At 40.7% G+C, this 14,746-nt stretch overlaps 2 protein-coding genes across 7 annotated transcripts in view; both read right to left on the minus strand.

The window, feature by feature from the left end:
* The window catches only part of igsf5b (immunoglobulin superfamily, member 5b), a 26,668-nt gene extending 17,167 nt beyond the window's left edge, over window positions 1–9,501 (minus strand). The window contains exons 1-3 of one of the 2 annotated variants that reach the window (XM_025006754.2): window positions 9,229–9,501; window positions 8,613–8,709; window positions 6,701–7,018 (exon numbers count right to left, since the gene is read on the minus strand). In XM_025006754.2, the coding sequence (XP_024862522.1) occupies window positions 6,701–7,018; window positions 8,613–8,661 (367 nt within the window). In that variant the 5' untranslated portion in view covers window positions 8,662–8,709; window positions 9,229–9,501. Of the gene's footprint in view, window positions 1–6,700; window positions 7,019–8,612; window positions 8,710–9,058 lie in introns of both variants that reach the window. The other variant, XM_017420027.3, reaches the window with a different exon arrangement.
* A 1,527-nt stretch (window positions 9,502–11,028) lies between these two features.
* sh3bgr (SH3 domain binding glutamate-rich protein) overlaps window positions 11,029–14,746 on the minus strand; it is a 15,610-nt gene continuing 11,892 nt past the window's right edge. For all 5 annotated transcript variants that reach the window (XM_037980932.1, XM_037980937.1, XM_037980941.1 and 2 more), the window contains 2 exons: window positions 12,701–12,757; window positions 11,029–11,709 (listed from right to left, as the gene is read on the minus strand). In XM_037980932.1, the coding sequence (XP_037836860.1) occupies window positions 12,740–12,757 (18 nt within the window). In that variant the 3' untranslated portion in view covers window positions 11,029–11,709; window positions 12,701–12,739. The remainder of the gene's footprint in view (window positions 11,710–12,700; window positions 12,758–14,746) is intronic.

Raw genomic sequence — 14,746 nt, forward strand, 5'->3', positions numbered from 1 at the left:
GCAAGCAATCCAGCTTACATCACATCTCAGCTTTAAAAGCTCAACTCCACACTCTCTATTTCTGAATTGAGAAAGCTCCTCGGATGAGAAGCGAAACGTCTTCAGCTACAGAATAGAAGTCCAGTTGTTTTTGTTTTTTAACTTTTTTTGAAGTTCCTTTAGGCCGTTTTTGAAGTGTTATTATTGGGGTGTGCACATCCTCTCATCTCTTTCCTGTTCGCTCACAAAAGATGCATTTCTTTGGTCCTGGTTGATTGATCATGTCTCTGAGTGTCAGTCGCCCGACGACTGCATCTCCCCCGTTTTCCCTCCTTCATCTAAATCCCTGCCTGACAGGCCAGCCACTCAAGGCCCAGAGAGATACAGTGTCTCTGTGAAGCCTGTTGTCTGGCTAAATGAAAGGCAGCAAAATGCAACAGACAGTTCTTATAGAGAGGAAGATAATTGGAGAAGCTTTGGTGCTTTATCTAAGTGAATGACGCGTCTGTGTTCATTACGCTCAAACTCAAAGGTTTGATTCGCATAACGGGCTGTTCCTTTCTTTTTGTTTTCCAAGCTGTTTCATTTGATGGATAATGTTATGTCATAAATGCTGTAACAACCTGTTTTTACAGCAAGTGCTTCCGATGGCAGAAGACGAGCGAACCCCTAAAGCCTCAGCTGCAGCGAATGGGGGCAGCCTCGATGGCGCCGGACGATGGAGGTCGCGGCTCCGTGGGATCGCAGCTGATTGAGACGCGTCACTGGAGAAAGTGACTCCTGGACAAGGGTTTTGTGCAGTTTGGTAATCAGTCTGGGGAATCTGGCGTCGGGCTCTGTGAGGAGAACTTCTTTTGGCGAGCTCTGATTTTGGAGATTTTTCAGCAGGGATCTTCAGGGACCAAACTGCTTCTTCAAGAGCAGCTTTAAAAATATATATATAAAAGTAGAATTACAGTGCATGTGCATGCAGTTTGTGCTCTTTATCTCGCTCTCTCTCTCTCGCTGCACAAGCGTGGGTATGAGTGTATTCCGGTGAGCATACCAGCTATACCTCTGCAAGGCAAATTACCTCGGGGAGGTTCTATCTTCTCTGATTTATATCAGCGTTCTCCTGCAGCTCCTGCCCGCACTGCACACCCTGGTTGCGGTCAACAGGCACGTACAAACTGCACTGATTTGCTCGAGAGAAGAGTTTGCGTTCATACGCTGCATTTGTGACTGCGTGAGTAAGCAGACACAGAGCGGGCTGGTCATCGTTACATCGGGACAATCAAAGCAGCCAGCGTGGATGAAAGGGCGCAGAGTACGACCAGCCACGGCTGTAAACTGCGTGGCTCCGCTCCAACAGTGTATTCGAAGCTGCAGTACACAAATCACAAGCAGAGTTGCTGACTGTTAGCTCGGCGTGCCAGCATGCACAATTAATTCAAAGGCTGTGTCAAGCCATAGTGATCTTCTGTATCCAGACTGGAGGGCCTGATTCGCCATACACTGCTGTTAATGGCTGCATACGTCAGCAGGGATTTGTGGCACCGGCAGCGATAGGGGTGGGGGCTCTCCTCCTAATATATTGGAAGCAGTGGGTCATTGGTTCTGTTTCTTGACACTGTGCAGGAGATGATCCCGAGCTGGATTTTTTCTCTCTCTCTCTCTCTCTATTGCTTTTCTGAGCACTCAATTCAAGTGCAGTTACTGCAGATGCAAATAGGCTGAAAGATAGGAGGACACAGATCCAAACAAATCCTGCAGACTCTGCTGAGTTGTCTTTTCACTGGATGCGCTCCACTGTGCTTGTCAGCGGCAGCGGAGTGTCTTAATAGTACTGCTTTTCACAAAAGCTCGCCGTGGTCAGTGTGAAAGGTCGAATCCTAAAGAAAGAGATCAAATATTAAAGTTTGACCTGAACCTGAACGGTGACACACACCTGAACGCAAATGTCTACATTAGCTGGAGGACATGACATTTCCAACCTCATCTGTGATAGTGCTGTGAGAATTTAACCAGTTTGTACCAATACGACATGCACGATGTATGTGTACCAGTAGAGCAAGTGTGAATTGTTTCAATTTAGAGTGAAATAAAGATGCATTGGTTCTTACCTCATTGTACTGGTAAAATTTTATTCTTTTAATTATTACTGTGTCGTAAGCAGGTTTGTTTGCATACGTAACGTTGAGAAGCTGAAACTCTTTATACATTTGTGTATGGAGAATAAACTACCCTACCCTACCCTACCCTACCCTACGGCTTTATTTTAGTGTCATCCTACTTTGGAACAGTATTATTTTCTCAGTAGCATCACCTATTGTTCAGGAGGAAAACTGCAGCAAGTTTGGACTACAACTAGTATCCCTGAAAGAAAAAGAATAGGACTTGTAGAGAGAAAGTGACAGAATGTGCAATTCATGTACAGTATTTTGATTTGTTAATTTGCAGCTTTCTTATTCCAATATTCAGCCAGTTATGCATCTTCATCTTATTATCGGAGACTGGGTCGTGGAAGCAAAAGGTCAAGGGAGGGAAGCCAAGACATGCCTCTCCTGAGCAACACTCTACAGCTGCTCCTCGGGGTCCCAAGGTGCTCCCAGCCCAAAGAGGATATATAGCCAATCCCAGATTGTTTGGACTCTTTGTTACTGTTTTCCTTGAATTTATTTCTGTTAATGTTTAGGTTGTCCTAGTTGGATCTTTGTTTGGTTTTAGTCACCTTACCATTTCCTCCCCTTTCCCAGCTGCTAGTCATTTCCTCGTCAAGTTACACTCGTTCCCTTCCCAGCTGCGGTCAGTTACCTGTCATCAGTTCCTTTGTGATTTGCACTCCTCCTCAGTATATTAAGCTCCCTGGTCTCATTGTCCTCCACTGGCTCCTCTGTTGTGTTCTGTCTGTCTCTCATGATCGTCTCCTTGTTTCTTGAGTCTCTGTAAGGAGCATTCCACTTATTTTTGGTTGTCCTTAACATGGCGGAGGAGTTTGAGTACCCCGAAAATCCTTGGGGCTATGTTAGGCCCTGGTAGGGACTCACATGGCAAACTGGCCTTCAGGGAGGGTTCAGACTAAAAACATTTTGAAAATCTTGGTAAAAGAGAGGAGGTTTGTCAGCAAGCACCTAGTAGTCAAGCTTTGGCTCCTGAGATTGGGACAAACTCAAAAATCTACAAAAAGTAACCTCCAGGCGGACCTCCCCACCTAATCCCTCCAGTGAGTTTTGGGTCTGTCCCAGGGTCCGGAGACCCCTGAGTGGTCAGGGCAGCACGCCATGTAAACTGAACAGCAGGCAAGGCAGGGCCCTGGGCGAGCTGAGTACTGGCACATAAACTGGTTAATATTGCATTAGATCTGCATAATGTGTTCAAAATCTACTATCATTGCAATATTATTGTGTGCAAAATCAATATTTCAAAGAACTGCAATAAATTACAGACACAAACTGGACGCCAATAATATATTTGGCAACTAAAACTCCCACTGCCCTAAATGCCAACAGCTGATTTAGATGATAGTGGCTGGAATGCTATGGCACACGGAGAGTCTTGTGATGACGGCTGAGAAGAAAAGAAGTGAAGAAAATGTGGTTTTATTGCTATTAACAATATTCAGCAGCATTGCAATTTCCAAATGTTTTGCGACTCTGTGTTGCACTGTGCCTGTATGTTTTGCGACAAATCATTTGGCATTTGATCAAAACTTACACTGAATAGCAGTGCTTCACAGTAAAGGGATGAATCATTTCAAGTTATATCAGTTTTTACTGTTCATGTGCTTTTATTGTATCAAATCACTGACAGTGTTGATATATACATTAGCTCATAAATGCACATCTGTAATCTGTCTGATTCTTGACATCAAATTTGAGGTCAATATCCCTAAAAAAAGAATTAGTTAGAGCCTTTTCTTTTTTTTTTCAATTAGATGTGGCATCCATCTTGAATTGGAATGATCCCAAAAATGAATGACTTTTGGTAAACCATGAAATATTTTGCTAACCACAGAGAGAGTTGACTCCAACAGTTTTCAGCACGGTGTCGCACGATGTTTAGTGGTTGTGGTGCGCGTTAGAGATGAGTCTCAGCTACTACCATAACAAATTTGAGCTCAAAATCTGTAAGTAGCCATTTTTATGTTTGCTATGGTCAGTTAGCTGTGGCGGTCATCTTGGATTATGTTGACTTCAGAAGTTCATCAGCTGTAGATGTACATCCAGTGATGGCTGTCGGAGAGTTCAATTAAAATATGTCCAATAGTTCTTCAGATATTTTGCTCACAGACCATCAAACTAGCATGAGCACAGACGCAGGTAATTTACGTCACCGCCCGCAACCTCTGGCCCTTCATTTGGGTAAAATCCTTTAAAACGGGTAAGAGGAGAGTGGAGGAGATTGGCTGCAGCTGCAGACTGTAAATCCTCCTCTGCTCCTTTGTCTGACTGACACGGAGCTCAGCCGTTTCCAGCTTGCATTTATAACTCAGGCCCAATCAATTCCTCTCCCCCACCCACGCTGCCATTAACCGTTGTCACAGAAACCATCAAACGTACAAGGCCGACTTCACTCCACCACGCAGGCCCTGATAATTTCCCCCATCCGTGATGTACGCTGATATCGATCACTCGTGGGCTAGTTCAGGTAACAAAAAAAAAACAACAAAACCTTAAAGCTTCTATTCTTCAGTCCCTCGCTTCAAAGAGGATTCAAACAAAGGATTTAAGAAAGGCAAGTTGAATGCTTAGGCGATATACCATTTCTTTTGTCTTTCAGTAAAGCAGGCAGTGTGTGGGCGTGTAGAATCAAAGCAGCTACACAACTTCTGTCTCTTCAATTACCTCAGTTTTTTTTCTCTTTTTTTTTACACATGCTGCTTTCTGCTCCATCAAGGTTAAATTGAGGGTTTTTCTGCACTCTCTCACATGGCAGCAGCTTTCGAGAGACTTGCCATCTGCTTGTTTTCTTTGGCTGTTAGTGTCCATGTGTATGTGTGTGTGTGTTTGGAGGGGGGGGGGTTGTGCACAAACTTTATGTTTGCCAGAGTATCCTTGAGAGGAGAAGTATAAAAAAAAGAAATAAAAAAGGAAAGAAACTTGGAAATTTACTGCAGTGGTGTCGATGCTGGTACACTGACTCAAGTAAACACATGTACACACAAGTGCAGATTTGTTAGGAATGTATTGTCAAAGAGTTTATGAACACACTACTTTCAATATTTATGACGATTTCCATAGCTAATTTAGGCCAGAGCTATTACAATCAGATTGTTTTACTGAAAAAAATTCAAATGATTGGAGCTGTGTATTTTTGCATTTAGTGAATACATAAAGATCTATCTTGAAGGGCTAGTGAAAAACTTTTAAAGGGGGATTGTATAGATTGCTTATTAGGAGTCAGCATCTTACCTGCGGTAGACAGCAGTCAAACCAATCTCAGTTTGACGACTCAGGGAGAAATTATCACGTAGGAGTCAAGCTAATGGTTACTATGAAGACGACCCAACTAGGAGCAAATTTCCACCATTTGAAATAACTCAAACCTTTAAAACTTCATAGCATTTCAAGTAAATGCTCTAAATGTTTGAACCACATTACTTTACAGTGAGTAAAATATCTACTTGATCATTTCAGTGTCATCTTATCTAGTAATAGCACCTTTTTTTACCCTGGATAAAACTAGGCCACATTTAACCTAAACAGTTTAATCTTCATAGCTTCATTTATATAACACATAAAAAAAAGAAAATATTGCTTGAAAGACATCAGTGATGTAACAGTGCTTGTATTTGTACAGAACCATAGCAGGACAGACATTTGGTATATGAGGGTACGTGATAAATTCTCCACTCCCACTTAGAATATTTTGTTTATAACTGCCTTTTGCTAATTCTGTAACAAGACATACACCGTATGGAAATCAGTTATGTCATATAATGTACTTTTTTGAAATACTATATATATGATATCTCTGTGATGGACTGGCAACCCGTCCAGGGTTTACCTGCGACAGGGTTTGGACAAGCAGATAAAGAAAATGGATGAATAGATGGATATTAAGTCAGTTTCCCACACCAGCACTCAGCTAGCTAAGAAGCTAGGTGTGAGTATTTCACGTTTTCTTTATTTTGTATGTTGACTTTTGTATGAGAACTTGGCTTAGTAAGGCATAAGAAGTGCTTGTAAAGCTGAGTTCTTGAGTTCTGCTACATGGTCAGTACTTAGGTATTCTTGGCAGTCTTAGCTAAATTTGATGTTAGTTAGTTTTAGCCATCTACTATTCTTTCACTTGTAGATTAGGTTTTGCATCAGATAGTTACAGGATTAGGTAGGCTACACATGGCCCATTTTGCAGCTTGTGTTTCACTCATTTGTGTAAATCATAAATGTCAATGGAAATAAATATATTATAAAGAACTGACACTATGCAAAGGTATACAATAGAGCATTCACTTCAATTGCTATAAAGTTTTGATGTTTGCGTTGTTTTAGTTAAATCATCTCTGGAATAAAGATCATTCTTAATAGTTTTTGGCTTGATTCCTCTATGAGAACTTCTCCTTGATTCTCCAAACTGGGATCGCTCTGACCACCTTCTACTGCAACTAAAATACTGATGTCTCAAAGTACGACACACAGCCCTTATCAAAAGCTCTAAACTATACCCTTGTCAAAAATAATATATATATATATATATATATATATATATACTGTATATACACACAAAAAAATGTACGCACCTTGGACAAATAGCGTAGCTGTTCGGATGTCAATGAGCTGGAGGTCACAAGTCACTTGTCCTTGGTTGTTTCTCTCTGTGTTGTTCAGGACAAGGACCCAGCAGTCCAATTTTGAGTTTGGACACTTATCGGCTGTGATGTTCGGGTAGGGGGTGGGCAGGGCACCATCCTGCTTGGAGACAGTTAGCACTGCTCTTCCATTCAGCAGCCACACCATGACCGTCCAGACAGAGCTGGAGGTGCTGCAGGAGAACCTGGCCTCGTCTCCTCGCAGAACCGTCAGACTTGAAGGCGCCAGCTCCATCTGAGCTCCAACGGCTGGAGACAGAACACAGGCGGACATGAGCTTGTTTAACACGCATATTTATCCATTTGAGAAACAATAAAACACCCTCCTGTTTTAGTTACATTTGTAACTGCTACTGTGCTGAAAGTTAGAAGATTAGCTTGTTAGCTCAATCTAACACACAGTAGAGACCAAACATGTCTTTCCAGTGGCAGCAAAATGAGCCTGCATCACACTATTATGGTCTGTGTTGTATGTTTAGTCCACTCAAAATTTACAGTGTGAGAAAAGAAATATGAAACAATTTTTAATTTTGACTGCATCACTTTAATACTCTTAGCCGCTACTGGATCAAATTTGACTTCAGTGACCGTAAAATTGACTGAACTATAGCCATTTTTGTGATAGCTAAGGTTGATTTGCCGTGGCGGCCATCTTGAACTGAATTGACTCCAGAAATGAGTCAGTTGTAGACATACATCCAGTGATTACTTTCTAATAGTTTCAAGAAAAACCTGTGCAGTAGCTCATGAGATCCCATCTCTTCTTAACAACCAGACACACAGACACACACATACACACAGAAACATCGCCTGCCTTTTGTCGAATGGTGACAGGCGATAAAAATGTAACTATACTCTCAGCAGCGACGCCACATGAGGCTCAGTTTTGCAATCCTATCTGAGAGTGACTGCAAAAGAAAAATGTTCCTTAGTTTATTGGTGTAAGTTTAAACCTGTCTGTTAACAAAGTATTAAATGAAGCACTGAACGCATTTTAAATGGAACTTTCAGGAAATAATCCATGGATGTACTTCTATAACTCATTACCTCTGAGAGCCAATCCAATTCAAGATGGCCACCATAGCCAGCTGAACGTAGAAAACACATAAATGGCTGTAATTCTGACAATTTTGAAAATACTGAGCTAAAATTTGGAGTTGGTAGTAGCTGATAGTCATTCACAATACATACTTTGAGTGTGACATCTCACAGTATCACATGAATAGTTTCGAGGTTTGACCAAAACTACTACAACTCTGTCATTTCTCAACAAAAGATGATCTTAGTATAAAATTCTGGCATGAAAGGTGGCAGGCGATATACATTCCTTCACAGACTCTTGTTCTGTAAATCACATTATATCATGAAGCACATATAAACACCTGTTCTCTTCGTGAATCCCTGTTTTTATATAAGGAGGAAAAGGAAATATTCTTTAATGGCAAATGTCTGAAAAATGTAGATTTATGGGGCCTATTTAGAGGGTTGGAGCTCTGTTTGTTTGTGTTGGGACAATACAGCCAGCTTGCAAAGTTCTAAATTATGCATGTGTTTAGGATATTGGGTCCCTTATCCAGCACATAGGGTACTTTCTTTAAATGCTACGAGAAAACAGCTAAACATAACTTACACGTTGTGATTCAGAATAGATGTCTCTAGAGCCTGCTAGCCACCCAATATATCTAACCAGTGATTAGATTATCAGTCGCCTTTAAGAAAATTATTTATAAAGCACAGATAGATCATTAAACCCTCCGTTTGTTAGGTCCTACAGCGCGGCACATCACTGAATGACGTCTTCAGCCAAGAAACACCATGGGCTTGTTGTGAGCCGAAGTCTCACCTTCAGTCCTGCAGGAGACGAGAAGCACCAACAACAGAATAACGTCCATCTGTTGATCTGCAGATCCAGTTAGTCGATTATTCAACGGTTAATGAATCTGGAAAAAAAAAAAAAAAGAAAGAACAGTTTCCTGCTTGTTAACTTATTAAAAATAATAAAGTCTAGATCTGTAACCTTTTCACCCTACATCTGTGTCATTTCAGCCACAATTACATGACACTACTAAAATATATAACTCTAAAATGGGTCAGTACTTTTGCGTTCATGTTTTACTCCCAGTATTTAATTGACTTATAGTATAAGTATAGTCATGAAATCTGAGAGCGTACCTTTTTGTACTGTGATCATCTGTTTACTGTACTTTTTCTTAAACACCTGCTTATACAAACAAACTTTGTACTAACTGGTTACTTTAATCCAGATACAAACTATTCATATGAACTCACCTTAATTAAAGCCACAGTATCATTATATACGTAGAAACACAGAGCCACTGAGCATTTGGAATCCGATCCACCGCTATTTCTCACAGGGTTGAAAGCAGAATTTCTGCAGTAAAATTGCAGCTCAATTGTACAATAAATATCCATAAACTCTGTTTTGTTCCTTGGCTTACCTCTGCCTGGCGTTTCTGTAAATGGCCGGCAAATATCACACAGAGTAGACACATCTCGATGATGCAGTTTCTTCCTCATGCCTGCTCAGCTCAGTCATATCACCCAAAACCTCTCCGTTAAATATTACCAGGATCAGTGGGAACTTTGTCCCATGCTGCAGACGCAGTGTGATTCAGACTGCAAACAATTCTCCCTTGAGTCCTCAGGTCCCTGAGACTAGGGCCGCTTCGTTTTGAATGAGTGGTTTTAGACAGGTGGGATCATTTGATACTCGTTTGTGATTTTCTGATTTGTGATACGGTTTACTTTATTGGTTTTCGTTTTGCACAGCTAGAGTAGAAAATGGGATGGATGGAAACTTAAAAAAGAAATGTGAAGGGGCCCAAATACACCTTCCACTGTGTCTCCAACGTAAGTTACATTTTCAAAGAGAAACATCCTGTTTGTACTTTCTTTTTTTTACTTTTTGCAAGCTAGTGCTCCTTGTTAGATGTTTAGAGTGCTAAGTACCTCTTCAATGCAGCCATAATAAAACCTGTTTTTATTTGTTTTTTTAATTCTTCAACTTGTATTTGAACACGCCTGTCCTCTGCCATCCATCATCCACTGCAGCACCCAGCTCCATCTGAGTCACCCTTAGTTCCCACGGACTACTACACATTAGCCCGTTCTTCTTTGTAAAGAGGTCTGCACAACTTCGGGTTTCAAATCTTTGTCCTTTTCCAGACTCAAATTTTTATATTTTTCTGTTAATAATTTTAGCTCTTTTTAACGCCAAAACATCTGTGAGTTTATTGAAAAGGTTCAAACACTGAGAAAAACAGCAAACTGTACACAAAACGATGGGCAGGAGAGAAAACCTTTCTGAAAATAGGTTTCGATAGGCTATTGAAACTAAAAGACATGTTCTTTGCAAAAGTTTATATGTATATAGATATATATATATATAGATATATATATAGTGTGTAAATCAGTTCATACATGATAGTCTTAAGCTGCAAATTCTGTGGAATAGAATTAAATAATCAGTTTGATTTATTTCATAAAGAAGGAATTAAAAGGAAAGTTTAATTAACAAGTGTTTTGTTTGACTTTCCTTTACCTATTAAATGATTATCTAAATTGAAATAGCTAAAGGAAACAATGTTAATGGTTACATAAGATACAAAATGATGTGAATATCCCAACGTAACGTAACGTAACGTCAAAACTGTCGTGTATAACTTTAATTTTAACAACCTACAACAATTAATACTAATAAATAAAGAATAAGTTTAGTGTTTATTTGCTTCAGCATTAATTTTACTTATATAAAAGATTTTTTGTGGAAAAAGTTATTCTTTTTACACTGATTTTACATTGCATCTTGTAAGGATAGCTAACTTCCTACTATGGCAAGAAATATAAGATTTCTCCTCTAAAGGAGTGCTGTTTTTCTTTTATAATGCTGAGAAAATATTACATTAAAAGCTTTTATGCTAGCTAAAATGTTGGCTACCCTACGTTTCATATTTGTATGTCTTTCATGTGTTTTTTATGTGAAAATTCATGTTCTTGTTTAAGCAGAAAATGAAACAGGGAGTAGAATCTGGACACTAACTTGTTATCCATACCTCCATACCTGGAGGGGAAAAAAAAATCAAACTCCATAGTTGTCACGACTCTGTGGGAATCCTATAATATTAATGGTAATTCTTGTCAAACTCTAACTAGAGTCCCAAGACATGACATTTGCTGTTCTGTTTGACAATTTCACTACTCAGCGCACTCAATGTCTAAATCAAAACTGGATCCATGAGTTTTTTTGTTTTTTTTTAATCAGTCTCTTTTAATTTTTCCATTACATCCACATCTTAGCTCCACGTTTCAGTCTTTGTTCAACAAAGTGCATTGATCAGTCAGCAGTATATCAGCAGAGGTTCTTGTGGTGCAGAGGTCCGCATATGTTCTTCTTCACGGGACCGTTTAAAGATTATACGTCTCAGTTGGCATTCAGTTGATAAAAGGAGGAAGTAAGGCACAAAACGAGAAGAAAAGAGCAGAACGGTTCCGAGCGGGTGAATTATGAAAGCCTGGAGCCACAAAATAAAGTGTGCCATTTTCTTTTTTTAAAAGGTCACCAGCTCTTAAGGTTAGTAAATTAGAATTCTAAAAGAAACAAATTGGTTTGAGTTCAACAAAACTGCCTTTTACAAAAGCTTTTCATAACAAACACCACCTGGCTACTCTGCACATTTGTTATTATTATTATTGTTGTTATTATTATTATTATTATTATTATTACAGTCTCTACACATTCAATATAAAAATTAAGTCAACATTGCAGTCAAAAGTGGGTTAGGACAGTTTGGGACTTCATGACCATCGGTCCCCAGAGGAGGCCAGTGGTGAGACGCTGTCCAACGAGGCTCAAGAGGGACGGGGTGGGGGGGTCAAGTGTCAGGGGTCAGGGAGAGATGGAACATTATGGCTCCTTCAGGCTAGACAACAAGACAAACAGATGAGAGAGAGAGAGAGAAATAAATAAATAAATTAAACAAGGTCACACATTTGCTGGCTGTCGGACGCAGCCGCCACCGCCACCTCTACGCCTGTGCCACCCAGCGCGCCCGCTACTCCCCGAGGCGCCTCTGAGAGCTCGCTCAGCAGCGTCTCCTAACGAGGTGCGACAGGGCCTCCGATGGGCCGAGAGGCAGCTCTCTGAGGGAGGAGGGGGACCGGTTTTTCCCACCCATTCCTTTACTGATTGTTTCTTAAAGCTCCTCCTGCAGCAGGACTCAGATTACCCAGAGTGGAACTAAAAAAAAAAAAAAAATCTGGCTTTGAAGATTAGGATTATTATCATCACGGCCATCATCAGCATTGCTTCTTAGGCTGCCTCGGAGATTTAAAAAAAAAAAAAAAAAAAGAGGGAGTTGTAAGATGTTTTTTGTTGTGGCTCCAGATGATCCTCGGGCACTCTGTGCTCACTGAGGCTTTTTTTAGGTGGAGCGGCTGGGTTATTCTGTTCCCACTGCCTGAACCTTTAAAACTGTAAGTCAAGGGAGAGTAAAAAAAAAAAAAAAAACACTAACTGTACTTGGACACAAAGGTGAAGCAAGGACAGTCTTGGGCTTGGTGATATTCATACCCTGTAAATATAAAAGGCAATGGCATTTCACAGTAATAAAAGCCACTGCTGCACAGGTACATTAGGAGCTGTTGCCACGGTGACAGCTTGAGTAATTGTGTAATTATGCATTTGCCTTTTGATTTGACAACAAAGTCAACGGGGCAAACAAAATTCTAAATACAGGTTCATCTTTTTAATTAATGTGGTTATGTAAGGGCCAAATATAAAAGCAGGGTCCTGGTCAGTCAAGCCATATGATGTTGTACTGCCCCCCAGTGGTGGAACACAGCCACTAAAGCCAATAAGTGAAGAAGGAAAAAAAACAAACAATAAATGAAGAATAGAAGACAGAAGTTTACCTGAAGAGTTGCAAGCCGCCATCATCGCCCCGCTGCAAACTACTCAACCTCTTCCTCCTGGTGGAACACAGAGAATGTTGTGTTTAAATGCAACACGTGCACATAAAGTTAGAGACGGCAAAAAGAAGGAGGTCAGGGCAGTCCAGGGTGTGGTGATCCTAAGAGTTTGTTGCTGTTGTTGTTGTTTTTAAAGGTGACTGGACTTCTTTTCTTTTATGAAGACAATATGCTTCTCATCAAAGGAGCTTTCTCAGTTCAAACTGAAAAACGAGGAGCTCCAAGCTTTAAAACTGCAGTGAGCTGCTCCGTTTATGTGTCAATAGGACTGGGTCAGGGTTTTGCGCATTTTCAGGCCAAAAAGGAAGCTGGTTCATCCTAGGGATAAAACAGCCAAACAGTATCTGCGTGGTGTGACGGACTCGGCTCAGTGAGTTCAGATTTCTATGGGGGAGAAACCAAACAGCCTCTCCACAGACGCATGGCACACAGGCGCTGTTCTCGAGACATAATTTGGACAGAGAAGATGGTTTAAAAGAGGTGTGAAAGGAGCCATCTTTGTTAAACGAGACAGACCAACATTAAAGCAAGGAGGAAGTCTCAGGTTTCAGCTATAACAACACAGTTCTGAATCTGAATCTAATATCCAGTCAGTTTCGCTCTAACTCACTTTCATGCATGTAAACAAAACATCTCCCCTGTGGACCAGGCCAACAAGGACCCTAGTGGCCCTCAAGTGGGAGGGGAGGAAATGTGATTTGAGTGTGAGTTCAACTCATATAAACGGCACTGCTGACTGCAGTTTTATAGCTTGGAACTCCAATTTTTTTTTTTATTTGAATGAATTGAGAAAACTCTATAAATAAGAAGCACAATGGGTTTTAAAGAAAAATATATATAAAAATAAAAAAAATAAAAAAAGAAATAATGCCCAGTTGCCTTTAAAAAAAATTTTTGATCAAGAGTGCACGACTGCAGGACGATTAAAAGGTCCAAAGAGGAAAGATTGTTGCATAAATAAAACAAACCAAAAAAGCTTACATTTTAAGAATAGCTGTCTCTTAAACTTCATTCTGGTAGTTTTCAGACAACAACATCCAAAAACCAGACAAAGGGCAGTCAAGATGTTTGCCGTCTTGTCTCTGCGTTCATGTTTTACCGCTTAACACGACAACGAACAAGACACTTTAACAGGCCCGGCAAGCACGGGTCAGGACCTCAGGTGTGGAAAACTGCTTGAACTTGGGTTTGCGACGCGCCGTTCTCCTCTTCCTTTGACGCGTTAAAAAGAAGGACAGGGGACTGTGTGAGGTCATGCTCCAAATGAAACAAGGGTTTCATTTTTTGTGGTTGCAGCGATCAAAGGCTAAAAGTGGTGAACAAGTAATCAGAGTAACGTGCGGTGTTTGGCTGTGACGGCAGATTCGAGACAAACACGGGAAACAAATGACTCATACAGCCTGCGTTGCTGTTTACTGAAGCGACTCCAGCGAGACAAGAGTGGTTGTAAGAATATCGTTTAAGATTGTAATTTGAAGTGGGAGTGGGAGAGCTGTTCTCTGTACACCGTGATGACAGTTTTATTGAACTGACACTCAGCGAGCTCCAAGGGACTGGTCTCATCATCTATAATAAAATGCCACCCTCATTTGATGCCTTGATTGCCAAAACCCTCTGATGAGATCTGTTCCACTTCACTCAGCATGGAAACAAGTTAGGGAGCAGCTCATAATCCTTTGGGTCACCCAAGATGAAACTCTTTTCCACCGTCGTCTTCTAAGCATTCGGGGTGTTCTTTGGGCGGAAAAAATAAGCACAAGAGAAGATTTCTTGCATAAAAAAATAAAAGAAATATCAGTTGCCCCATAAAGTTGGTGCAACACGTGGTTGGGTTGTGCCGACAAGCCAAAAAGATAAAACCGTTCACGTTGACAAAAAGACAAGGCCTCAGTGGAAATTGTAAAGGTCTCTACAGGACTGAGCAATTATTGTGTTGCTTTGATTCTGCAGCTGACTTGGGTTTGTGATGGGATCATGCAGGAAACCCCC

The sequence above is a fragment of the Kryptolebias marmoratus genome, linkage group LG2, assembly GCF_001649575.2.
Source record: "Kryptolebias marmoratus isolate JLee-2015 linkage group LG2, ASM164957v2, whole genome shotgun sequence".
Lineage (NCBI taxonomy): Eukaryota > Metazoa > Chordata > Actinopteri > Cyprinodontiformes > Rivulidae > Kryptolebias > Kryptolebias marmoratus.